General features: G+C 39.7%; 1 protein-coding gene across 2 annotated transcripts; it reads left to right on the top strand.

Annotated features, from left to right (window-relative positions):
• Nucleotides 1-57: 57 nt before the first annotated feature.
• Nucleotides 58-24989, top strand: FAM117B (family with sequence similarity 117 member B). Of its 2 annotated transcripts, none has more exons than XM_026791648.2 (8): nt 58-804; nt 7536-7687; nt 12098-12190; nt 12665-12778; nt 18474-18617; nt 19621-19846; nt 20665-20785; nt 22716-24989. In XM_026791648.2, exons 1-8 carry the CDS (start codon nt 282-284, stop codon nt 23032-23034), a joined length of 1692 nt encoding a protein of 563 aa, XP_026647449.1. In that variant the 5' UTR covers nt 58-281; the 3' UTR covers nt 23035-24989. The 2 variants fall into 2 exon arrangements, with proteins under 2 accessions (XP_026647449.1, XP_014120562.2); XM_014265087.3 differs by having other exon boundaries at nt 59-804; nt 7539-7687.
• Nucleotides 24990-27651: the final 2662 nt, after the last annotated feature.

Genomic DNA, 27651 nt, shown 5'->3' on the forward strand with positions numbered 1-27651 from the left:
TGGGCGCGCCGTAGCTGCGCGAGCCGAGCGGCGCCGCGCCCAATGGGAGGGCGCGGTGGGCGGGGCGCGCGGCCGGGGCACTATTGTTGATGAGGCGCACGGAGGCTGCGGGTGCAGCGGCGCGGAGGGGACGGGAGCGGGACGGGAACTAGGACGGGGCTGGAGCGGCCGCCACCGCCACCTGAGGCGTCGGACACCGCGCGGTGCGGCCCGCGCCTCGCACCCCTCCCTCTCTTCCCCGCCTCAGGCCGCCTTCCGCGAGCCCCGGCTCCCGACGGACAATGTCCCACCAGCGCGTGAGGCGCGGCGGCTCCCCGACCCCCGCCACCTCCCTGGCGGGAGGAGGCGGCGCGGCGGCGGCAGGCGGCGGAGCAGCGGGAGCGAGCAGCCGCCTCCAGCCCATGCGGGCCACGGTGCCCTTCCAGCTCAAGCAGCAGCCGCAGCAACAACATGGCAGCCCCACGAGGAGCGGTGGCGGCCCGGCAGCGGGGCTCCCACGCGCGGCGCCCCCCGGCAGCGGCGGGCGCGGCGGCCCCGCCACGGCCCCGCCGGGGGGAGCGGGGAGCGGCGGCGGCGGCGCCTCTTCGCGGGGCAGCCCCACGCGTGGCCATGGCGGGGCGCGGGGCAGCCCCCCGCGGCACCACCACCTGCCGCCCCCGCCGCCGGGCAGCGGGCCCTCGCCCTGCTCCTCGCCGGTGCCTCCGCTGCCGGAGGGCAGGGTCCGGCACCACCACCGGCGGCAGTCGCCGGAGCAGGGCAGGAGCTCCCCAGAGAGGAAGAGTCCTAGCTCCCCCGTCTGCAAAGGTGAGTCGCGGGGGGTCCGGGCCGGCGGCAAAGGGCACGTCCCGGGCCGGGCGCGGGTGCAGGGCTGGGGCCGGCGGTGCCTTGGAGCGTGCCGTGCCCCGGGGCAGAGGCAGAGACGGGGCTTAGCCCGGGCTGGTGCTCGCCCTGCCCCTTCTCTGGCCGGCGGCAGGGCTTGCCGGGTGTGTGTGCGTGGAAGGGCTCGTTGCTTTTGTTGCTGCTCTGTTGCGCCCTGGCTTTCAGAGGAGGAATAGAGAGCCAAGCGTGCCATGTGGGGGTTGTGACCACGTCTGTAGTACCGCCAGTACTGCCTCGGATTCAGGGGGTAGATGTACTTAGGGTGCTTGGGCGCAAACTTAAGGTGAATTTGGTGTTTGGGGGCTCTTGTGGAGCCTTCACATTTACCCTTTCTGCACACCTCGTGCCAGATGGTGTATGTGGTGTTATCCAAACAGTGTCCCTAAGCTTGTAATTAAAGAGCTAACTAGTGCTGTAGGCATGGCACATAGGTGTAGAACAAAAGTATTCAGTATCTCTCTTAGTAGTTGCTTTCAGCATGAACCCTGCAGAAGGACGTGTGTGCTTGAGAGTGATGACAAGCTTGTGCTACAGTGAAGATAGAAAATAGCGTGGTGATAGCATACGCGTTGTAACAAACTCGATTTGAACTTCTTGAATAATTAAATCTTACTGGGAATGCTTAAATATAAGTAATAGATGGCATCAGGCTGAGGATAATAGAGGCTGACATATGTAAGTCGTTGTTATTTTTGGGTTAAAAGTTTACTCAAAAATGCATCAGTGAGGTTTTGTGTTAATGTCCTCAAATCTGTTACTTTTAGGATACCAAAGCTTGCAGCTACTCATTTCTATGAAATTGCCTGTGGTAATGTAAAGAGTAAAGCTGACTAATATGCAGAAGTGTACATGTGGAAATCTAGGACTAGCCCTCTCTTTAACTTCTGCTTCTCCTAATACTCCTCTCCCTTTCTAAAATAATGATTGTAACCAGACTACCACGTTGGGTTTTTAAATTTTTTTCTGTCCTGGCTGTTGAGGAGTGGTGCTGCCAAATGAGACAACCATAACCAGTTGGTACAAGATGACTGCGTGCCTCCTAGTCTGCTAGTGTAAGAAAGGACTGATAAGGTTCTGAGTTAGATTTTCCACTTTCCAGATAAGAGTAATGAGGGTTTTATTAAGGCTGTATTATATTAAAGTCTTTGGATCGAGGAATGTGTGTATTCTTCATTTGAGGTCCTTGTTAATCAGTAACCTGAAAGACTTTATACATATCACAAAATCCTGTCTTCTTCCTGTGAACTGCATGAAACTCTTGCCTAAGATGCAATCTGCTGGCCTGGAGAATGAGGAAGAGTGTGGTTAGCCTTGAGGTCCGAGTTCACAAACTGTTTGTAAAGGCATGTGTCAGACCACTTAGGGTGGAAGAATTGCACTGTCTTTGAGTCACTGTGGAGAAGCCTGCTGAAACCATGCTGGCCTCTGTACTGCTTTGAAGAATTAATATGTGTAAGGAAAGAAGTCATTTGATCACTCTCCCGTGTTAAGATAACTCCACTAGCTTTTTGCAAGATGTGTGAATACAGAAGAGGGGTGTCCATTTAATTGCTTCCACATGTTGCAGTTCCTGAGCAGGACTTGTACTGGCCCCAAATGCAAGCTAAACCTCTTTCCTATTGCTTAACATCTGTATTGTGTAGTCCAGTGCTTGACAGAGGCTGAGTTAACTTCAGGTTTTTTCCTCATCTAAATGAGTAAACAGTGTTAGCTGAGAACATGGAGGTGGAACTTTTTTTACTGATGAGGCAATGGTTGTGCAGACACACAGGACATTTCAAGGTATTGGTGAGAATCTGCTGCAGAATAACTTGGGTTTTTCTGTTTCTTGCTCTCAGTTAATGATGGCTTTAGTTCATTCCTACAGCTGCAGGCATCTTTCTTTAGATAAAAATGAACCTTGAGGTTAGACAAATGATAGCTTTTTCTGAGCTTCCATACTGGTTGTATCTAAATATAAGTTGTATACTTCAGACTCAGTTTCATATTATTCAGATTTTCTTTCCCGGGATACAGTTGAATAGTTTTGAACTTAGTTTTTCTGAATCTGCTTTACAGTTGAGAACCCTAACTTGTGAATTTACAAATATGACTTTTGTGGGTTTTGGGTGTGGTTTTTGGAGGTTTTTTTAGCCCTTGTTTTCTGATCTGAATTGCAATTAAATGTTGGAAATACTCAACTGAATTTTCTGTTGACTATGGCATACTTACAAATGGAAGATTCTGTCATACAATTTCTAATTTTCCATGCTTTTCTTGCCACTTCTCTCCCTCCTAAATATGACCAGACACCTAGATCTTGCTACTGCCTGGTTTTCATCTTTTGCTTTGGCTTTCTGTAGTCTCTAGCACTTCTTTCCCAGAATTCAGCTTGTTAATGTGTTCTGCCCTTCCCATCTCTGTTGAGGCCTCATTTCTACACTGCAGAGTCTGTCCTGCAATCTCCGGTTTTGGTTCAGTTTTCCCATATTCCTCTTCAGCTGTCTGCAAGCCTCCCAGTAGAGGCCATTGTTTTGACCTACTAGTACACTGTTGTAACATGAGCTAGAGCTTACACATTTCTCTGTCTTCGTTGGTTTTACCTTGGTTTATTCACCGAGTAAAGATTTAATGGAATCTTGTTATTTGTGTCCTTATATGAAACACATCTTAGAGGAGTTGTTCTGCTCAGCTGCAAGAATGTTACAGTGTGCCCGGCTGAGTAAACAAGAAGGTCGAGACCAGAGCCATAGCAGTTGTTTACTTTCAGGTGCCTTGAGGTAGTGAGAGAGTTCTTTGCTGGGTGCTGGACTTTCTGGTGTATTCCAGTTGACTGTAGTGGACATCTAAACTCAGTCTGAAAATTAAGGAGAAAAATTGGTTGGTTTTAGTTGGAGGAAAACTGAATTGTTTTGTCTAAGGAAGGGTAATAGTAAAGCCTACTTGTGTAGCTGCAGACCTGTCAACCTTAATGACCAAGGTTTTGCAGTAGTTTTGAAAGATATTGCTGTAGGATAAGATATTACTCTTGGGTAAGAGAGAAGACTTTGTGTATTATATTCCTGCTCTGCTTGCCTAAGCTGTTTGACAAATGATAGGAGTAAAGAAAGTGAATTCATTTTTGCAGCATCATACTGTACATTTCTTGTGGCAAGCACTTTAGGGAAGTGCACTCATTGGGATTAAAAATATTTTCATTTATTAGACTTCAGTAGCTTGAACGTCTTGGGCTTTCTGAGGTTTGGTTTTGTAAAACACCACTAATTCTGTCATTCTGCTACAGTGGAACAATTTTGAATTACCAGTGAATAGTTCTCTTCAAATTTATTTGAGAATGATAGGCAAGATTATCTTCTGGAGGGAGTGTACACAGTTGGGTGGTGTGTCTGTTCTTAGTGCGCTGAGTCTGTTCAGCCCTTATAATGAAACATGAAATGCAGGTGAAGCCCCAGAGATCAGTTGCAGTTCTGGAGAAGATGACAGTGCCAGCTGTGTATGGGAGAGATCCCATGAATGTCCTTCCTGGGGAAAAGCCTGACCAAAACAGAACAAAAATGCAGGTTGTATGCCTTGATGCCAGAGGAGCTGGTTGGGTCTCATCCCTTCTCACTGCTTTGGGCAGCCCACTTGTATGAAAAAAGCCTCAAGTGGAACTGTCAGGGAATTTTGTGAGTTCAGTGGCATCCTGGGCTTTTCTGCTGCTTGTTTTCTCACAGTAAGTGTTAGTTAGATGATGTTTCTTGGTTCCTTTCATACCTTTCAATTAGTTATTGGTAAGCATCTATATTTGTTCCATTTTGCTCTTCAGTCCCACTGTTGCAGCACCTGAACTTGTGCTGCCTTTGGAGGTTACTCTGCAAGAGGTGGTGTGTGTGACCCCAGGTCACCTGTAGCAGCTTGTGGTGGTCACCTGTACACAGAGACTGGTCAAGACGTGGCAGCTTCCTTGTTATTTCCCCATGTTATGGACTTCATTGATCTGTGCTCTCTGTGTTTGCCTTGGGTTTGTTCAGTTCATTTGCTTTGCTTGAGACTGGAGTGCAGAAAGATTTTAATTTCTAAATAAATATATACTAGTGGGGGGATAGGAGGGTTGATATTTATCACAAATACTAGAGAGATAATCAGGCCAATTAGAAGAGATCTAATATTTAAGTAGCGTCTATTTGATGAAACAGCTCCATTGTTTTTCATCAGCCACAGCTGTTGTAACTGTTATCTCTATGGAGGCAGATCGCTTGTTATGTAGGTCACATCAAGGAAAAATAGCAGCTGAACACTTGCTTCAAGTATTGTAGGGGAAAGTGCAATGAAAACATTGTATATGTTCCCATTGAAATGTTTTGAAACAGTAAAAATTGTGTAGTAGACTTTGAATTTGTATAAAGACAGGTTATAAAGGTGGAAAAGTAAAAACATATCCAAACATCATTCCCCCATCTGAATATAAATAATTTGAAAACAGAATTTCTTAAATGAGTTTTTAAATCATAGGAAAAGAGAATATTTACAGGCTTTCTGCCTTGAAATGAGCAGCTTCCCTTGAACTTGAATAGTAAACAGGCTCTTCAGTTCTCATTCTCTCTGTTTGTTCAGCAAAATAGTCTTCCAGTTGCTTTTTGTTTTGTTTGTGGCTGGGAGGAGAGAGAAATAGATTCTGCTTCTCCAGTTTTGAAGCTGTCTGCTGCAGTAGCTTTTGCAGATGATGTGGCTGACTACGTACACTTCCTGATTTATATTTTTTTTTTTCACATCCTTTCTGTTTCCCCTTGGTAAGAAGAGAGAAGCTTCTTGAAGAGGAAGAGTAATAACTGAGAAGAAAAACAAACAGGGAGGATATGGCAGCTAATTCTAAGGCAAATAACATGTTTTATTTTACTTTGGAAGCCAGTGTAATTTTTAAGGAATGGCAGTTGTGTTGCCACATTGTCCTATAGTGCACACAAAGGGAATAGTTTTGAAATCATCTGATACAAACAGACCCTTCAGTGTGCTGTGTGGTGGTGGTACTAGTCAGAGAATTTCTTTGATACAGGAGTCTTAAGTGCAAACTCACAAACATGTTTGCTGCTACACCCTGAGAGCAAATCTGCTGTGAGCTCAGTAGTGAGGTTGTATCATTGTTGGTACTTGTAGAAATAATAAAGCAGATGAGGTTTCCTGGCTGCTTTGTGTGAGTGTGGCTGATGATAGTGCCAGTAATTGTTTCCTTATAGTTGAATTGAAATATTTCCCACATATTTAGTGTGTACATTTCTAATAAATTTGCATCAGGATATTTAGTGTAGAATGTCACTAGGCTTAGGTTCTGTCCACTCCACTGAAATCTATACCCAACAGGTTTTATTAGTATTTCTCAGATGTATTTTTAGTAGATTGCAACAGCTTAGAAATTGAATTTTGGTCTTTTGGTGTCAGTGGCTTTATTTTCTGACTAGCACTCAGACACTAATCAGGCACAATTTTCTTTGCCTGTAAATGAGTTTATGTATAATACAAATACTTTTAGTGCAGAATTAATGCTAAAGCACAGCAAGAGAGGACAGATGACTGAGTTTTTCCAGTGCCCTTTTATAAAGCTTCCATCTGATTTCTGAATCATGCTTGCTGTGTTGTAGCCATGTATTTTAGGTCTTTCTATTACTTATAGGTAAGATTTATGCATAATTATTTCATGTATAATTGAAATTCTTTTTGTGGGGAGTAGATGAGATGATAGTAAGCTTAGCTCATTGTGATCTCAGGATTTGCATTTTTCATCTCAAAATGTGTGAACACATTCATCTAAATCCTGGGTCTTTGCTGCTTATCAATCTCCTAAATTTACCAACCTCAGTTACTATTTTGAGGAAACTTTCTTCAGTGTTTATTCTTCATGGTTTGTGGTGTAGTCTTTTACTGACACTTGACTTAAGACATCATTGACTGATGAGATAGATACAAATTTTTATTTTTAACAGTAGTCTTCCTTCTCATATTAATTCTAATTGTTGCTGTATTTAACCTTTTTTGTAAGGATTCCTCTCAGTATCAAAATTGTTCTGAAATAGGATGCCAGTATATACACTACAGCTGAGGTGTTGCAGAAGATACAGCACCAAGCAAATATGAATGTGGGGTTACCATGTAAAGGGAGGAGATGTCTCAATTAGCTTGTAAAATGTAAATCATTACCAGATCAAAGTTGACTTCTGAATGCAAGGGCTATGCCATATGTCATGTGCTGGGTGATTGAAGCATGCAGGTTTATAGTGTCCCTTGAAGCACTGTAGGTGAAGGACTAGTGGGAAGAACTGTAAGCTCAGCATTAAACTGATAAAGTTCAACCCAGTTGTTCTTCCTTAACCTTTATTTATGTGTAAACAGCCATTTTTATTTCTTCTACACCTTCATCATTTGAGAGATAAATGACTGTTAGAGTTTTAAAGGAGTAAATAGTGGTGTGTAAGCACTAATGCAACATTTGTGACATAAGAATGTTTTTAAGGAAACCAAAAAAACAGATTTCAAGCTTATTCAAACAGAATAGAGATTGGAAAAGTGAATTTAATTTCCATATTAAAAGTATCTTGTTGTGTACGTAATAACATAGTTCCAATTTGATATGATTTCTTGTAGACTGTTTAGATGGATAAGCTCTCTCTTGATTTCTGTGTAATCAAATGTTCTTGCTCCAGCAGACAAATCAAGGCCCCCTTCATCAAGCCCTTCCAGCATTGTTCGCCGCACCTCTTCCCTGGATACGCTGGCTGCTCCGTACCTCGCTGGACAGTGGCCTCGGGATAACCACGGGCAAGCTGCTCCCTGTATGAGGGACAAGGCCACACAGGTAGCACAAGTTTTTGTCTTGGGAGCACCTAAGTGTGAAGACAGGATTTAAATGTGAGAAGCTTTTCGCTTGAAAACATTCACTTTAGCTTTCTTGCTCACAAGTTCCTATTCACTTTCAAATTGCAGGAATCCTACCTTTGCTATTGCATGTGTGAATTATTTGCATTCTTTAAGTAAAGGCTGAGGACTGTAGTATCTTTTAGGAGCTCCACTTCCTTCTTGCCTCAGGAAAACACTAGTGCATTGTGCATCTGTATTCTTATTGTTCTTACAGGGTGCAGCATAGTAGGTAGCGCTGGAATTAAGTACTGTGTACTTTAGATTTATATAGAGAACTTAGTGAGTTATCCTTATATGTATGTCTGGCTCCAGCTCTTCATCCTGTGCTAGTAAAAGCCCCATCATGTTCACCTGGATTTTGTGCACCAAGTATAGAATTATATGCATTGAAGGACTGCCTCCTTGAACCATGAATGGTGTTGAAATCTAGCTCAACTGCAAAGTATTAAAAAATACATGATTTGTCAATAAACATCACCTGCTTAACCAAATGTCACAAGATCTAAAGGTTCAGTCCCATGCCACCCGTAAAAACGGAACCAACAAACAATTGAATGAAATCCCTATTCCTGGAACATGGTTTCAGCAACAAGTCTCCTGTAATTCCAAAGAACATAAGCAGAATGCAGTTGGAAGAGGATCTCATAGCATATGGGACATCCTTGTGTTTGAACCTCTGTTAGGTATGGTAACAGTAGAAAAAATGTGTCCATATAGTTTGCAGTGTTTAAGAACATGTAGGGTGTTGAGCAGATGAGATCTGCAGTGTTCATGTGAGGCCTTTTTGAGATCCACAGCCTTTTGTGGGAAGGACCTCAAAGAGCAGATCAGTGGAGAAGGAAGGTATTTTGTAGGGAAATATGCCCATGTGGATAAGGTGGAATTAGGAGCTGGTGAAGAAGAAAACTTGTTCCTCAAGTCCTTTCTCTGCAGGAGAATGAATTAGAAAAATGGTTAGAAGACAGGGTGAAAAAAAGGCAAATTGAAGTAAGAGGAGGAGAATGAAGAAAAGTGTATGATATAAGATAGGAGGCTGTTTGTGCCTAGCTATTAAAAGGCATCATTAAAGGGCAGAACTAAACCCATGTGGGTGTCCTAACAACTTATTTTCTTATTTGATTCCTTAGAATAATACTTTTTACAAAATAATTGTATTTTTGTACTGCTGCCAAAGTGTTTGCTATGTTCAGTTGATCTTATTCAGGTTATTTTTGATATGTTCTGAATCATGGTTGGGCTTTTATAATCTGTATTTGCCAGATATCATCCTTTTTGGCTTGCATTTTGCTTTTGGCTTTTTTCTTCCAATTCTGACACATGTAACTGCTGGGGTAGGGGGGCTTTTGTAAAGGAAATATATTTGCAAGGTTAATGGGAAGACTGTAAAGGGCATTAGATATTTCTGCAGAATGAAAACATTTAGTGGTGATTTATGGTAGTGTATTTCTGAGAGAACTAGAATGATCTGTTTGCACTTCCTGATGTAGAATTTATCAAACCAGTAGGAAGTTTAGGGCTACAGACATACATCTGTATGTCCAAAGCTGATGTTGATATGACACTGATGAGGTATTACTGCCTTTAATCTTCCTGAGAGCAGCCACTGGAGCTAGGGACAAGTTTTAAATGTGACTTAGAATGGTTAGTTTCCCAAGATAATACAGGCTGCCCATTTGTACTGTTCAGCTTCTCTGAAAATGTGGTATTTGGATGAAGTTTCACTGGTGAGATACTCTGGTTCCAGTGTAACTTCAGATTTCACAAAATCTGACAAGAAATGAATGCGTTCTGATTCTGAGAACAGGAATTTAATTGGCAATGTTATAAAAGGCTTTCAAGTTGAGTAAGCAGGGTATCTTGATTGTATGGAGTTATGGCACAGGGAGCAGAGCCATTCAGAGGCAGACTGGGAAGAGACAGCACTTAGTGGCACACTGCAGCTTGCAGGCCTTTCTAGAAGGGTCATGGCTGAGAGCTGTGTAAGGGACCCAAGGGCATGCAGAGACCGTCTCTGTCAGACTCCTCCTGCAACTGAGGATTTTGATGAAACCTGTCTGTAAAACTGGACTGAATTGTGTCCGTGGAGAATAGTTGTTGGATGATGAATAGGTGTATTACTGAGCATCCAAGGGTCTGGCTAGAATTCATACCTGCACTTACTAAGTGCTCATAAAACAGGTGTTAATCATCTCATCTTTTTTGCTTTGAATGAAACATGTTTCTCTTAGAAGTTAAATGAGACAACTACTTGGTGTTTTTTTAATTCTTAAATAATTCATTTTGACTGGAAAGTTTTTGCCTCTTAAGACTTTTTTTTTCTGAAATGTTCTACTGTCTGTAATAAATTCAGCCTTAAACCCATTTCTTTGTAATTCTAGAAAGTGGGAAGGATGTCGTGCATGGTAACAACTAATAAGCAAGTAGTAGTACTTCAAGAAACCAGAGAAATATAAATCCCACTTTGCCTATTGGTTATTTGGTCTATTTCTTGATAATAAATGTAATAATCAAAATTTGGGGAATAAATAGGAGAAGACTTGTTAAAATAGTATTGCATTTCTGTTTTGATGTACGGGTTTCCTATAGTTCAATCTGAAAAGATTTCTAACTATTTGTTTTGAGGATGAGCATCAAAGCAACTTTAATGCTTTAAAATGAATCAGATATTAATTTATTAAATAATTCTTGAATCTTGAGTCAGTCTTGAATATAAATTAAAGGCAAAGACTAATTAAAGTGTTAATTATTCTCCTGTAGGCAAGTGTAATGACTGCGCTGAGTTGGGAAGCTAGAATTAGTAGCTAAAGCTTACTGTTCCAGGAGTTAGAGGATAGGATGATACTCCTGACTGACATTTGAGAATTGATTAGACAAAGACTGGTACTTGGAAATGGGGGTTATCAATTATTCTATTTTATTATAAAGATCAGTGAGTGCTTTTCTAGAAAAACAGATTGTAATGGATTCTAGTTTTGCTATGAAATAGGAATTTCAAAGCAACCCCGTTAACTTGATTATTCAGACTTGTCTTAGTTAGTTTTTGATTTGGAATGATGAAGATTAAAAAGTACTGATAATGGAGGTTTCATTTATATGCAACTTTTGTCTGTAACTGACACTGGTGGGGTTGCAACCTGTATATTTGGGGCTAAGGTTCCCTATTCCCTGCAAAATAGGGATTAATACCACAAAAGACTTGAGTTTCTGTGATACAAGTGCAGCTGGGCTAGGAAAGGTCAGCATGTGGCTTCTGCAAGCTGTTAGTCTCATGTGTAAGAACAACCAACCATGGCACACTGGAGATGTGAAGACTTGGAGGCAATCCAAGTTCTTCTCGATAGGAGAAAGTGAGATATCCAGGAAATGAGGTTAGCTAGATCACTGCTGTGGGCTAAGAACTGCTGGGTGGCAAGAGTGGATTTCAAGGAATTTGCTGTCTCTTTCAGTGTGTAAAGTACTTCCAGAAATTCTTCCCCTTACTTCCTGTGACTGCTCAGAGACTGATAGATGCTACTGTCTGTCCTCTTAGTGCCTTTACAGTTCACTGTGTTTGAGGACATTGCTGGAGGTGGCTAGGTGGGAACACAAACTGCCCATAAAGCAGTATCATGCAGTATTATCTCAGGCTTGCCTGTGCATTTCCTTACGTGAGATACTGTGTGTCTTAATGATACCTTGCATGTCTCAAAACTCCTTCACCACAATATGTTTGTGAGGTTTTTTATTAAACACTAATGGCTCTGTTGGTTCAGTGAAACCAGCTTAGTATTATCTATGTTGCTTTCTGCTTGGCCTGGGCCAACTGTGAACCTGGAACCCTCTGAGGCATTAATAAATTTATTCTGTGCTTTGCAATAGCTCTAGTGGTGCTTATATGCTTTGCTTTTCTTCTCATTCTCGAGAGCAAGAATGTGATTTTGAAGCTGTGCTGGTGCAGGCTTTTCACAGTGCTTACACCAAGCCACCCTTGCTAATGCTTCAGAAATAACAAGGTCAGCATCTGTGCAGGAAATCTCCCCTAGTTCACAGTGGTTCTTCAGAGCTCTGTAGCTGCCTGTGGTACATCTGGCTGTGAGTACTGCCTTCTGCTCAGTCATTTGGAAGGGAAACTAACACATCTCTATATTACACTAGGTCTGAAAGTTGTGGGTTTGGGGTTTTTATTTATATAGTTTCACTCTGGTTTTTTGTACCTTACCTGTGAGAGAGGCTTCTAGTTAGTTACTGTTCACTTTCAGTTCTGAATCTAGCATATCTTAAATGTTCTCTTTTCTAATTTGTCTCAAATTATTCTGCCAGAAAGTAGCAATTACCTTTTTTAATTAGTCCTGTAATCTTCTTGCTACAGACAGAAAGTGCCTGGGCTGAAGAATATTTAGAAAAGAAGAGAAGCTCACACAAACGTTCATCATCATGGGGCAGCAATGAACAGCTCAAGGAGGTCAGAAATTACTTGAGAACTTTGGATTAAATGTTTTTTTGGTATGCAATGTTACCATGATGCTTCAGGAAGGCATGAGTATTTTACTACTTTGTGTAATTATACAGATGGTGGGCTTGGTACAAAATATGAAATTGCGTTTCATTTGCTATCTGAATGTGTGGGAAAGAAAATGTTAAATGTGAGTGACATTTTTTCATCAAAAAGGGAAAAAACAGCAGTGACCTCACTACTTTCAAATTTTATGTATTTCAAGTTCTTTCACTAAACCTCTAGAGGTGTCTTCTGAGCATCAGCTGAACTGCTAGCCAGCATACTGGATTTGAAAGAACTTGAATGTAATCTAGTGCTGGCAGTAATTACGAATGTTATGGTAGTAAATAATTTTAACTGAAGTGATGGAATAAATGGGTGAAATTACCTGTGTACCTGAATACACGTGTTGAAATCTGACATGAATTTTTCCTTTGTTAGATTGCAAAGTTGCGTCAACAGCTGCAGAGAAGCAAACACAGCAGCAGGCATCATCGGGACAAGGAAAGGCAGTCCCCTTTTCATGGCAACCATGCAGCCATTAACCACAGTCAGGTAAGGCTGAGTGCTTTTTGCCCCTATTGGGTACCTAATACTACTTTTAGATCCTTTCAAGGTTGTGATTTGTATTAGAGGGAACTCAGAAGTGCCACAGACTCCTATATGTTGTAGCTGTAGGTGAATTTTATGAAATAGAGCTTTCTTTTGGCTGCTTAAGTGAATGGTAGCCCAGATCTTTTGGTTACTTGGGTGAGCTGGCTTTGAACTCCCACTTTCAGATAATTTCAGGTAGTTAAATATGTCCTTGAAGCAAGGTTTTTAAAATGCATTCTGCAGGTTGCACAAAAGGATGACAGCTAAGTTAAATCTAAAACTACAGACCATCTTCATTACATGTTGCTGTGACAGTTACAACTTTGCACATAGAGTATGGCATGGAGCAAACTGCTGGTAAAACTGTGTACTCTAATGAAGGGTAGCTTTTCTGGGCACATTTTGTCTTGCCAAACACTCATCTAATACTGTGATGAGATTTAGAGAGTTTACCTGACAAAGGGCTACTCCATGGGATTAAGTGTTTACACACTTCATAAAATCATTCAACCTTTTTTAGATTTTGTGGTTTTTTCCCATTTATTCTGCCTTGAGACTTCAAGTACTAATCCCTTCTACAAAAATTGTGATGGTTAGGCCACCACACATTCTGTGTGCAGTTTCAGTTTTATTTCAAGGCTTCTAATGAGGTCAGGTTGACAGAGGTGTAATATTTTTAGCTCAATTGATAGCAGGCGTAAAAAAATTAAAGGCTTTCAAAAACACAGATAATTTTTCAAGTGTGTTTTTGTTGAGTAACTAGGAAAACCAATAGAAAAGTTTGGTAAGTTTTTTCAGAAGGAAAGTTTTTTTTCTCTCCCTGCTGATATCTCATGAATGTACATTTGATACACACAATTTTTTTGACAGTTACAAAACGAACAAATCCCTCACAATAGCCTTGGCAAGGCAATGTAGTTGAAATAAACTAGGAAACTGTCAGTGTTGTGAATTGAGAAAGTAGTTCAACTGTGAAACTTCTCTGAAAATCTAATTACATTCCCAATTACTCCTGAAATGACATTAATTGTTCCAACAAATATCATAATCTGATGACAGTTAATAAAAATTTTCATTTGTCATTCCATCCTTCTGGAAATAATTTAGGTCAGGTTTTTTCATTCTTTCTTTCAAAGTCAGGTATCTGAATGTGTTCTACTTCAAGAATGAAAATAAGAAAATAGTGTTTTGAATTTCTTCTACTCTGCTGTTCTTAACTCCTGCTTTGTATAAAAGTCATGAGCCCCTTTTGTCTCAGACCCTAACTTCTTATCCCTGCTGTAGGACATTTAGTTAGCAGTCATGGCTTTTCAGTATTTGTGTGCCTCTTGAATTCAGTTTGTCGGTAGTTTGAGTTCTCTGCTACTGGAAATATTTAGGAATTTTTTTTAGAATTGTTTTTTGACGTAGCAATTTAGGAATTACTGAAGTGTGGGTGCAGTGTACTGTGGTGCTGATTTTATTGACTGCTCAAGTCAGAACAGTCCAAAATTATGAATAAAGAAAGACAACTGACCCAATCCCTTTCTAGGGGTTTTGAGACAGTTCATGAAAATCAACATACAACATGTGTCAAACTTTTGGTTAAAAAAACCAAACCAAAAGAAAATACACAGCAGCATACTTGATTAAGGTTTTTTTTTCTGAATTTGTAGAACTTGAGGACATTTTCAACCAAAAAGTATACTGAAGGACTTTTGATGTGGGCCCTTTAGTACACTGGAGAATTACATGTATTTAAATAGGTTTGCTTGGCATTCTACAAACCTGTGGGTTTCTGAATGCTAAGGTATTGCCACTTTAGCACAGATCATCTTAGTGAGTTTTAATTTCAAAAATGAACAACAATGCTACTATTCTGAAAATTACCTCCCCAAATTATGTATATAACTTTTTAAACGGCATGATAGTTTTATTATTTTGTTTCTGCTATGGATGTCTTTACATTCTACCGAATCTTGTAGTGCCTGAATAAAATATTGTGCAAAGGATAATTAGTTTTTGGGCTCGTGAAACAAACTATAAAATGTAAGTTGAAACAAAGCAGCTTTTCCAGGGCTGTTACAAAACAAAACATTGTTTTTCTTGGTGAATTCTGTGCCAGTTGTGTCAAGCTACTTGCAAAGGGAAGAAGTTAAAGAAGGATTCAAAGACTGAGTCAAGCGTTTAGATTAATGGTATTTAGCAGCTGTTTTTTAACTCAGTGAAAATCTATAGCTGTAGTCATCAAGGGCAAAGTTCCTGTGTTTTCTCATTCTTTTTTTGAGAATTGCTAAACTAGAATTTTTGGCAGCAGCTCTGTTCCTTCAGGATTTGTGGGAAGGACTGCGTGGAAACGAGAATTTAGTAATTAGAATATTTAGAAATTATTTTTTACATTCCTAGCTTGAAGGAAACTTTTGTGCTTGTTGACTCTAAAGGGTCACGTAAAGATTTCTGAGCTCAAGGAGTTGGATTCCTGACAAGGTGAAAAAAAGTATTAGGAAATTGTGTCAGTAGTTCCTTTGCAGAGACCAGGTAAACTCTGTTTAACATTTGGAAAGTGGCATTCTCTTCTAGTTAAAAGAATAAATTTTATTTCCTCTTTTCTTCCATACTTAAACTTTATTGCAATTCTTGAATTACAGCAAAATTTTTAGTGGTTCTTGCTAGCTGAGCTTCTGATTGGTTGTTTATTTGTGCTTCTTTCTAATATGATTTTTGTGTGAAGAAAGAAATCCACACAATCTCTATAGAATAAGCTTGTTGGCTGTTCCTGACCCTCTGCTCACAATCAGGAAATAGTTGGGGAGGATCAAGCCCTTGCTGTTGACTACAGCTTTTTTTCAGAACAAATGGTCGTTTTGTTGTTTGTGTGGTTTTTTTTGTTATTCAGGAAATGTTCCTTTCTGTCTCTCTTTAACTGGAAGAGAAGTTTGCGGAAAGGTCATAGCCTACTCAGGTGATCTCAGGATGCTTCTGAGAACATTTTGAGTTAATTGCATGGTACTAAATCTGTGAACAGGAGTCAAAACAATTGGATCTTTTTATATTCTCAGTGTTGGTATAAGGAAGAAGCTAGAATTGAGGCCAGAACTGAAACCAGATGGAAGAATAAATGGATTATTTTTTTGCAACATAATGTTTTTTTCCTCAGTGCACTTTGCTGATATTGCATTTCTACGTGGCACTCTGAACCATCAAGGCCCCTGCTCCTTTCATTTTCCTAGCAACCCTGTGTCCCCAGTGTCTGACCAATTGATTGATACTGAGATCGACTGCATGCAGTTCACAGTGTTGGGGGCTTGGTTTTTTTGGTGTCACTCTTCCCAGCTCACTAGGTGGAACATTCTATTTTTTGAGTAGAATTACCATGATACATTCAGCCTAGAGGTGGCTTGATGCAAAAGCATCACAAGCCCTGGGATTCTGTTTAGTTTTGTTACTTGTGAAAAATTGGAAGAGCTTAGAGCGTTTTTCCTGAAATGCCTGTGAACAATTTAGATTTGTCATCACCCTTTTTTCGTACCTCATGGGTGTATGCCATACCTGTAAGTCTCAGAACTGAAAAGTCTGTGCCCATGTGTTACTGTGTGAGCACAGTCATTATTATCCTGTGCTTGGCACCTTGCCTCCTTGTGAACGTTCCTGGCTATTCCGATGAGTAGTGCAGAGCTGGTAGCCTATTCCTGCATGTCCATGCAGACCTCTGTGAAGGCAGTATTTGTAATAAATGAAGTTTCTTGTTTTGAGGCTGATTGTTCCACCCATGTCACGATACCTCCTTCCTTTTCCACCCTCTAGCACCCTGGGGTAAGAAATCATCCTCAGTCAGGTACAGAATATTATTTTTCCTGGAAGTGAAACATGCTGTACTGAACTGTATTGAACTCTACAGAATCTACTTTGAGCTCTTCAAATAGTAGCATGAACCTAAGAATTTTTGTGGTAGGCAATCATATTTTAAGGTGAAGAATTCCCACATTTTGCTAATGGCTGCTGAAATCTTAAAGCATACTTGTGTTCTACTTTTTAACAAGCTCAGATTGTCCTAAGAATGTGTATGTTGAATAACTGGGTGCATAAACAGCCTTTAGTGCCTGAACTTTTGCTGGTATATCTATATTGTTACTGCACATCAACCTTATTAATTTACTGGATTGTTGATCCAAGGCCTTGCTTGGAACAGAATTAGCAGGATTACTTTCTCAGACTTTTTTGTGCTCTTCTCCAGTGGTTTTTTTCATCTTCAGGCCAGACTTGGGAAACTCTTTACAAGTTTGGCCACTATGAGACTGTTTCATTTTTGTTGACAGAAACAGTGTGACGAGCATTTCCTGAACAGAAGCTTTTGTAGTTCTTGTGCAAGTCTTTTTTAAATGTTTGGTTTTGGGGTTTTTTTATGGCTAACCTAATGTTTCAGGAAAGTAGAACCAATATAATTCATGAGTTCTGCTGCTGTAGAGGTTTGTGATTGTGACAAGAAGTCTCCATTATGATCTGTGCTTAAAATGTCTTGTGTACATTAATTTTTCTGAGGTAGATTTTCTGCCAGACAAGCTTTGTGTGGTTTTTGAGAATGTACACAGGAAATTAATATGCTTTGGTGTCTGTCTGTGTAGTCTTGTTACTTAAAGGAAAAATTAAAATAAACCCCCCCCAACAAAAGCAGACTTTGAAGACCAGATAATGCTGATCCTTCATTCATTAGAGGAGTTGCTCTCAATCATGGCACACTAGGCCACAGAGTTCAGGAATTTCAGGTGGGAGTTCTACTGTGACTTCAGTGTGTTGTGCTGTTCTTTGAGTTGAACTGATTTTTTGCAGAAAGTATTACATTACCTGGAGTATACCACTGCTTAATGAGTATAGAATCTTCTAATGTTCTGGCAGGGAGACTTTTTTAACAGGAGGGCAGATGCTAATGGAGAAACTGGGAAATCTCCAGAAGTTGTAGTGTGCCAAAGGGAGCTCTGGGAAATTTCAGTAATGTGTTTTCTGAGAATGAAGTTTTTGTGCGTATTTTGAAACACTGGATTTTTAAACTGTTAATCTTCCTTCTGAAGCAGCTAAATATTAACATTTGGCTTTGGGATTTTATTCTTTATGTGGAAGTCTCCCTAAGTTCTTTTGTCAACGTTTTATTCAGTCTTAATACAGTTAATACATTGGTCTTAATTTTTAACATAATGCAATCTTGCATTTGTGGAACAATTTTCCTTCTGCATGTGTCATGTTATTGCAGGTGGCCACAAATTTCCATTAAAATATCATTTTAACATGGTTGCCATCCAACAATGAGTGATTTGTCATTGTGGTATAGCTCACTTTAGGAGAAATGTGAATGTATTTCAAAGGCTTCAAAATTACTTACATTTAAATGTTTACTGTTTCATTTTCACTTGTAAAGCTATGTCAAGCTAGAGGCAGACCATATCAAGGGAGATTTTGAGACTAGGTTATGTAGCTTTTACTGCAAGAAATTGCATTGGAAACAAAATTCAGGATGTCTGCCTTCAGTTCAAGCATGCATTCGAACACAATCAGTAAGGTTTCATGCAAGTCCTTGATACTCAAGTGTAGATGTGTTCTGCTTCAAGGGTCCCTTTTGGGTAGAAATAATAACTTTGTTTTGTATATAAATCTACATTGTTTTCTTATTGTCTCTGTTCTTTAGGCTCACATCCCAAAGAATGCTCTGGTTCCTGTGATACCGATTACCAAATCAACGGGGTCACGGTTCCGAAACAGCGTAGAAGGATTGAATCAAGAGATTGAGATAATAATTAAGGAGACAGGAGACAAAGAGGAACAACTTGTTGTATGTATCTGCCACCATGTTTGGTCTATATAATTATTTTTGTTTCGCTTTGAGATCATAAACTTTTTTTGCACTGTTTTTGAATTAAATTTTTCTGGAATAAATTCTATTTATATTTTTATTATTTTCTTTAATAAGGTTAAGTTGATGAGTCTCTTGGAAAGCTAAAGGAATGAAAGAGTTAAAGCTTGAATCTGAACCTTTTCCTCTAAATAAGAAATCTCAGTAAAATAGAGAAAAGCAAAATGTCTGTTTTGTGAGTTTTTGTATTAATTTTTTTTTGCCCATGCTGAGGTATCCCCATGCTAGGTGAACCATAATTTGCCCATTTTTAATGTTCATTTTATTTTAGTGGTTTTTAGAGGTGGCTTTAGTATTAAGGTATCAGAAATACAGACTGTGAAGATGATTAAGGAACCAGAATGTCTTTGATATGAAGAGAAGCTGAGAGAGATGGGAGTGTTCAGCCTTGAGGAGAGGCAGCTCCGGGGATCTTATCAATGTACATAAACATCTCATGTGCAGAAATGGAGGGAGCTGGTCTCTTTTTAGTAATGCCCAGTGACTGGGAAAGGAACAGTGGGCATAAATTTAAAAATGTTAGGGTTTTGGTTTTGTTTTTTAATGTGTGAAGGTGTGTAAAGCCCAGAGCAAGTTGCCCAGCGAAGTTGTAGAATCGTTGTCTGTGGAGATATTAAAAACTTGACTGGACAGAGTCCTGGATACACTGTTCTACCTGAGTCTGCTTGAGCAGAGATGTTAAACTTGATAATCTCAAGAGGTTCCTTCCAGCCTCAGGAATTCTGTGATGATGAGAAATCTTATATATTGTCAGGTTCAGAAACTAAGGACCACATTTTAGTTTCTTTTGAAGATGCATGTAATGATTAAATTTTCTTCCTCAAATGGTTTTATGAAACCCAAAAAGCCCCTCACCATTACTGGATTTAAAGCAATTGCTATGCAGACAAGAGCAGCTGTCTGATCCCTTTCATTCTCACAGCCTCAAGATATCCCAGACGGGCACCGTGCCCCGCCTCCGCTGGCGCAGCGCAGCAGCAGCACCCGCAGCATTGACACCCAGACCCCCGGCGGGGCAGACAAGGGCAGCAACAACAGCAGCCGCTCCCAGTCCGTGTCTCCAAGCTCCTTTCTCACCATCTGTAATGAAGGCAGTGAGGAAAGCCCGTGTTCTGCAGATGATCTGCTTGGTGATTCCAGAGATAAAGGTACTGTGTCACTTGAAAAGTTCAACAATGCTGAACTTGTGTGATGTGCGTAACTGCATCGGTAAAAGAGAGAGTTTGTTCCCTGCATCCATGGAGAAATGGTAGAATGTGGGCTTTTTTGTATGGTTTTTTGTACATGATCAGGTTTTTTCCAAATGCTCTGTATGTGTGCACGCATATTAATTAAAACTGCATAGATGTGATGAGGAATGTGCTTCCCAAAAAGCTTTTCTTTTAAAGAATAGATTGAGTATTTTAAGCAGGTTGAAGAAGCAAGAATGTACAGTATCAGGTGAAACAGCACAGTAGTTCTTTTGCTTGTGTTGGGTATTTTTTATGATCTTGGCCAAAATCTGCAGCCTTACAGCATTTCATAGACATACCCATAAAAGTTTGTGTTTAGGGTTTATTTAGTTATTCTTTTTTCATCTGAAATCTTTTGAGAGATCCTAGGAGAATTTTATAATTCAACATAAACCTGTTCTGTTTTTTAAAGAATATGGCTTCTGCCCATTTCTTTTGGGTAGGTGGTGACAGTACAGAACCACAGATTTAGGTTTGCAGTTAAAAACTGAAAATGTCCAGGAATGACCAGATGTTGCAGAGGAGCCTGAAAATGTTATAAGAAGAAACTGAAGGAAAGAAATTGAAATAAGAAAGCTTATTTGCAAATGAAGACTTTGAAGGCAAATGAAATATTTTTTAATTTCATAACATTGGTAATGAAGTGGCTTTAAATTCAGGGGGCATTAAAAGGTAGCTCTTGTGGTTTTTTATAGTGTGTCACATTTATATAATGAGCAACTCTCTTCCTGCAGAAAATGGGAATAATTCTCCCTTGCCAAAATACGCTACCTCGCCTAAACCCAACAACAGCTACATGTTCAAGCGTGAACCTCCTGAGGGCTGTGAAAAGGTGAAAGTCTTTGAGGAAAACTTGTAAGTTGGTTTTTGCTACATAAGAAATAAGAATCTAAGAATCAGATTTATTATTGCTTTATTGATTTTGTGTCAGATAGAAGTTATTAGTCCAGTTGCTAAAGCCATGCCAACAACCTGATCTCTGTTTTTTGGTGTGACTATATATTGGCATATCTGCATATATTTTAGTTCTGAAATTTAGTGTTAAAATCTTGAGTGATGTTTTTTAAAAAACAGCATAATTTGAGAGGAGTCTCTTACCTGGCAGATAGTGGGAGAATTCCTCAAATAATCAGATAGGGGGAGAGGTAATAACAGGCTGTAACATCAGCTAATGTATGTTGCAGCTTGACAGGCACATCCAGTAATCTAGATTCTGAAGACCATATCCTTTTCAGCTAAATCAATGTAGTTGGGAAACTTCTAGTGACAGAAGAGTGAACTTGATCCTGAGTATTTGATGCTTTGATTATTCTGGAAAAGCCAGCTTTTGTGATTTGGGAATATTCTAGGAGGTTATGTTTTATTATTATTTCAAAGTACTTTTTATACCCTTATGTCACTTGCATACTAGAATCTTAACCTACAGTTAAAAATTCCATCTTGTCACATGGAGTATACAAGGAGTATAGATAGGTTACAATTCTCTAATATTAGAGTGAAACAGTCTTCTGCAGAAGTTTCTACATAGCCATAGCAGTCCTCAGACACTGCAGTCTGATGAGGAAACATCTTTGCACATCTGTTACTTGAATTCCATGTGTATGTGGAATACATGAGTGTAACTATTTAAAGCTCAAGCTTTTGTTTAATGTAATTTCTATTTGAAAATCCTATACAGGATTTTCATTTGGGAAGGAAATTTTACAAGTGGGCTTGAATTTTCTGGACACTGGGGACAATCAGCTAGTATGGAAATGTACCCTATCTTATAAGCAGGATTTCTTTTCACAATAAAGTATCTCTAGAAAAATACACTGGAAGATTGGCTTGCTTGGCTTAGTAAAACAAAGACAGAAGAGAACATGGCTCTTTTACAAACACGAGGAAGGGAAGGAGAGGTTATAGCTGAAGGACAATGCTGGCAACAACAAAAAGTGAATAAAAAATTCTGGTGGCTATTTTCAAGCAATAAAGAGAGAATTTAAAGCAGATTTCTATAGTTCTGTCTTGAAGTAGACTTTGGCTACTGTAAGTAGATTTACATTGCAGCATTAGAGCACAGAAGGCATTCCTAAGCTATCCATGATTTCCATTCCAGCTCTGTTTTTCTTAAAGCGTGTCTTGGGCTGAGTTTCATGCTGAGATGGCAAAACTGCAAGTCAGGATCTACGTTTGTGTTCCACACTTCCTTCCCCGAGTATAGATAGGTGCTTGATCAGGAAACCTACATTTTACTCTCTGCATTGAGTTTTTTAGTAAGACTGGGGTCATCTTCTGCAGAGAGTCAGGGCACACCCATGTGAACATGCAAAGAAGGCCAAAGTATAGAAAAGGGGAACTCCAGATGATTCTGAACTCCTTTGAGATATGCAGTATTAGGATCATTGCTATGCCAGCTTTCTTTCACAGGGCTTACTGTATAAATAGTGTCTGTATGTGGGGCAGAACTGGTTGGGTTGTGAAAGTTTCTGGAGAACATGATTGAAAATTCTTTCTCATATAATGAATATGCTAATTCATGGATAGGGTTAGTGATCAAGTATAAAGTTGCTTTGGAAACAGCCTGCCCTAAGAGCATGCTGTTAGTTGCAGCACGTTTAAACAAGCAGTTTAAACCATCTTGTCATTTGCTGTGTGCTGTGAGTGTCATTAAGTCATTATTGAGTAGCTGAAATACTTCACATTGAAACCTTAACTTGTTGCTGGTGATGTGTTCAGCAGTACATCCCTGCCATTGGCAGAATTTGATTGTTCCATAAAACTATTGTGTGTATTTTATTTCTAGGCCAAAGCCATTGCACGAAATTCCAGCCTTCTATTGCCCTGACAAGAACAAAGTGAATTTCATTCCGAAAAGTGGCTCTGCTTTCTGTCTTGTCAGCATCCTCAAGCCACTTCTTCCCACACAGGATCTCACACTTAAGGGCACTACACACAGCCTGACTGTCTCCTCCAGCATGACGCCTGGTTTGTTACAGCCCATTTCTATGGCCTCCTTGACTACAAGCACAGATCAAGACAGGATCTCTCGTGGAACAAGTACAGTAATACCACAGAGCTCTCTGCTCCAGCAGCCAGGATGTATTGAGGAAGCTGAAGAATAATTTAGATTGTCTTGACTTTTTTCTGGGCAACTACTGGGAAAAAAATGGAACCAGTTGACCGGACCTTTCTGATCACACACACGCATCGTTTTAACAATTTGTGGCACTGCCATAATCAAAACTGTTTGCAAAATTGACAGTTTGTAGCACATTGAGAAGTTCAGGAGGATGCAGCAGCTGATATGCTGTTGTACTTCCTGCTTTGGAAGACTCTGGTTCTGTTTCTCTTCTTCTTTTTTTAAACACTGGTGAAAACAAAGACTATCATAATCCTTTCCCATTTAAAGGACCAGTTGTTGTGATGGTGTGTGTCCTCTTGACTTTTTTTTCCCCACTAAAACAAGTCTCAAGATCAGCCAGCTGATCCCATTTACCATTGTAATCTGCAGAGGGAGGGGCAATCAGATGGTTTTGCAAGATGTCTTTTGTATGAAAATGTGTATTTTGTAACAAAATTTTGCCTTTCTGGTTTGTAGCAGATGGTGTTTCCTGGTGATGATCCCCCTACCCTTTTTTTTTTTTTCCTTTGGTAGGGAAGGATTTTTTATACTTTGCTGGCTTGCAGCTCATGGGACCAAAGGATTGCTGAACTATTGCAGCAGTCTCAAATTATGTGACCTTGCTGAACAGCCTCAGACCTAAACAAAGCAAAACAAGTTAATACGTTTGAAACTTTTAAAAAGAAGAGTATGCAAAAACAGTGTTAGTGTATTGTGTAAATTTTTTGATATCAAAAATTTGTGCTTCTGGTAAGTCACATTCTTAAAATTCCTTCCTTCACGGAATTCCTACTAGTGTTGGTTTATTGGCTGGAAAATTGCATTTTAAAGCACTTGCCCTGCTATTGTTCTATTTGTCCATAGAATTTTTGTGCAGATGTAGGGGAAAAACATATTATCCTCTTACTCAGTATGCTTTCTTCCAGAAAATACTTGGCTCTTACAGGCTTGCTTAGATCCTTATGAGTCAGCCTGAATCATTAACCACTCTTGGTACAAATTTGCTCTGATGTGATTCATCACTGTATTATAGACCCTGGCCACATAATACTGAAATACCTGTGCATGGTTTCCTCCCTTTTGTCATAGTGGTGTTTGTGTGTCCGTTGAAGGTGATGGTTTGTCAGGCATGATATCTGTTATGCAGAAGTTTACAGCAGCAGATGTGTTCTCTCTTTTTGACTAGCAGCTTAGGCTGGCATGTAAAACAGGATTTTTTGATACTTGGTTTGTCCTGATCATGTGGCAGTTAATGATTGCTTTGAAATTACAGTGAAAGGCAAAAATGGGGGGGCAGGGGGGAAGGCAACTGCAAACAGAAACTGTTCAGGAACTTCACTGAGGCCTCTCATGTGTTCCTGGAGTGCATTACTTGGGTTTGAGTTAATACAATTATAGATACACAGAAAGCTCCAATGACCTGAATACCAGTGTCATAGTCACTTATAAAACAAATTGGTCTTGTACCTCTTTAACAGAGTTAGATTCAGTAATTTCAAAGTAAATGTCATTGTGGACAGTCTCTGGGTCTGAATATTGGTCTGTTACACACAAGCAGGTCTCACTGGCTTGCATATACACAACTTCCATCGACATAGTTTCCATGGATCAGTTGTATTCTCAGGTCTCCTCATAATGGCAACTATTTAAAGATGATATTGCGGATATAGCAGTCTTGTTCAGTGCTTAAGATGATGAATTTGCTTGCAAACAATTTGATTTAGGGAAAAAACCCTTGCATGTGTGTGCAGATAATCATCACAATTTTGATGCATATTTGCTGTTCCTTTATTTCCTGTATTAGTAACTATGGCTGCAGTGTACTTCATTCAGCAAGTAAGTGTAAATCATGCTAGAATGTGCAAGTTCTCTATTTGTAGTATTTTTAAAATGTTATGCAAAAAAAAAAAAAATCAGTAAATTAAAATTGTACCAGAAGGTATGAAAATATTTCACCTGGTAAATTAGCAGACAAGAATAATTTGGCCTACTATCTATTTTCCCATGAAAATGGACAGGATTGTTTTTGAAGTAACAGTTTTGATTTACACTGACATTGGCTGTCACTTGGAGTTGTTGAGGAACAGAGCTTTAAAAATAAGCAGATTTGTGCACCAAACTTGTGTAATTTTGCCAGCTGATAGTTCTTTTCTAGGCTTTGTGGGTATTAATTTGTTTCTTCTGAAACACTACAGTGCAATTTGAAGTCTAAAATGTACTGCTTTAGATAGGTTTGTTTAAACCTGGTGTGACTGATCCGGATCATATTCAGGTGAAGGAAGTGCTTTTAAGTCTCTTTTCTATTTCTGTAACAGTAGCATGTAAAGAACTTCATTGTTGCCAAACTGCCTAGTGCTTAATTAGGAGATCTTAAATGAATGGTTAAGAACCATTAAGAAGGGCTACAGTTAACAAATAGCCTTTATTACAGCCTTGACACTTAACTGACATCACCAAAATGCATTCTGATGTTTGTTTTCATCACATTGTGACTCTCCCAAACAGCAGTGGGCTTTCTTACCGTAGGACTTTCTTTTGCACCTGTTGTTGTAGGACTTGAGTATCTCTCTGGTAGTTTACCTTGTATGTTATGGACAATGTACTGTACAAATTAGTGAGCTGCTCTGATAAAAACCAAATGTAAATGTGTGAAGTTTTTGCTTTTGATAAAAGAACAGCATCCAGGACAACATTCAGTCTTTTTTATATGCAGGACAACTCTACTATTGCTGTGGCAGCTCAAGTTTATTACGAATCCACACTAAAGACTCAGAGTTAAGAAAATATGACAGCTCTTGTTCTGAGACCAGCTTTGATGTGTGCAGACGAAAATTAGCCTTAAATTTTTTATGTGCTGTCTTGTGCCATAGCATAGCTGTTAGCTGAAGTATTTAAATCGATTTGCAAATAGCTTTGAGAGTGCATGGAGCTTTTTAAAAATTCTTATATGTATAAAGTGGGATGTTCATTTTTGGAGGGAGCTGACCTGTGCATCACACAAGCACAGTTTTACTGAAAGAGTTCAAATTCTTTTGGCTTACTTAAAATCCTAACTATGCATAGACCTAGTCAGTTCCTCGATTGCCTACTTTGTAGCTTAAGAAACAGTGAAGATCTGTTTTTATGCACAACTTGATGCATTTGATATTCTTGTTTTCTTGGTGTGCTACGCTTCTAGCCACACTTAAAAGCTGGTGGTTGTGTTCAATAACACTGGCAGTTGGTTTTGAGATATACTAAATGCTGTTACTCCAGTTGTAAATTCTACTTAAATCACAAGGGAGGAGTGCATTGTAACAAAGTCTGTGGTGACAGTTGTGATTATTAGAATTGTTTTTTCAAAAACTCAAGGCACAGGAGAAGAGGGCTCCTTTGGTAAAGTTTGACCTGCACCACCTATTCTTTCCTTGCTTGGTGCCATAATCCTGTAGCATTTAAGTACTTGGTAAAGTAACAGACAGTGCTTAAGTACATATATCTTGGGAACAAATTCTTGGTTTCAGGTATGTATCCCAAGTGAGCAAAAAAGGGAGTGAAAATTAAATATTACTTACTGTGGCGGTAAATAATTGCTGTGTTTGATTTACATAAAGCAATAGCAGCTCTTATAAAGTATGTTTAGTCTCAGGGCTATTTTTTGATTTGTTCTAAAATACAATTTCCTGGAATTCAGAGTCTGAGACTGTTGAAAAACACTGAGACTGAGTTTTTTGGGAAGAAGGAAACAAAGTCATATCCATTAACCTTTCCTCTGCCTTAGGCCAAACTGCTTGTTGCTTATTAAGAGAATTCAGTGGTAGCACAGTAATTCCCTGCTGAAGTATTATCTGTTCTCTCTCCCTGCCGTCTCTAAAATGCTGACTGATGTCTTCACAGAAACTCAGTGCCAGTGATGTCCATATTTCTTTGCTAAATGTTTCCTTGCCGAGTACTTGACAGCTTCTCCATCAAGCTGAGAGGGCAAAGGAGGAAGCGTAGGAAGTGACCAGGGACTTGCAGTTACAGAGATCATTCCTGCAGGGTGACTTCATGGGTGTCTTGATTTCTGTTTGACTTACTGTGTGCATGCAAACAGGTCTGCTGCTTTGATTTGTGTGCTTGGAGACAGAGCTGGTATTTTTGAGAACCTTTTATTATTTTTTTCCCATGTACAGACTTGCAGAGCTGATCTCTTCCAGAACTGATGCACACTTATATGCATCTCCAGAGCAAAGCTTGTGTTGTTCTTACTTGTCCTCATGAGATTAGTATAACCTACAAAAAGGAAATAAAAGCACCCAAACACTTGAGAACATCAGGACTGTGCTTTCTCCATATAATTCCATAGTTCTGGTGTGTGCCCTTCATCAGATGACTTAGACCCAAGCCATGTTGATATATGTTAAACCAAAAATGTTTGTTGTTAGGAAAGGCAATAGAAGGTAAGTCCTTCATAACCTAGGGAGGTGAAAAGCACTGGGGAACAATTGGTTTTACTGTGATCAAAGAGTTCTTTTTAGAATGGTTTTTCTGAATATGGGTATACAGGAAAACAAAGTTACCAATCACTGCCAGATGTACCTGTGTATTTCTTGATGTGAGCTTGTGAGCATTCAGTATCTCTGAAAATCAGTTCCAC

The sequence above is a fragment of the Zonotrichia albicollis genome, chromosome 10, assembly GCF_047830755.1.
Source record: "Zonotrichia albicollis isolate bZonAlb1 chromosome 10, bZonAlb1.hap1, whole genome shotgun sequence".
NCBI classification, from domain to species: Eukaryota; Metazoa; Chordata; class Aves; order Passeriformes; family Passerellidae; genus Zonotrichia; species Zonotrichia albicollis.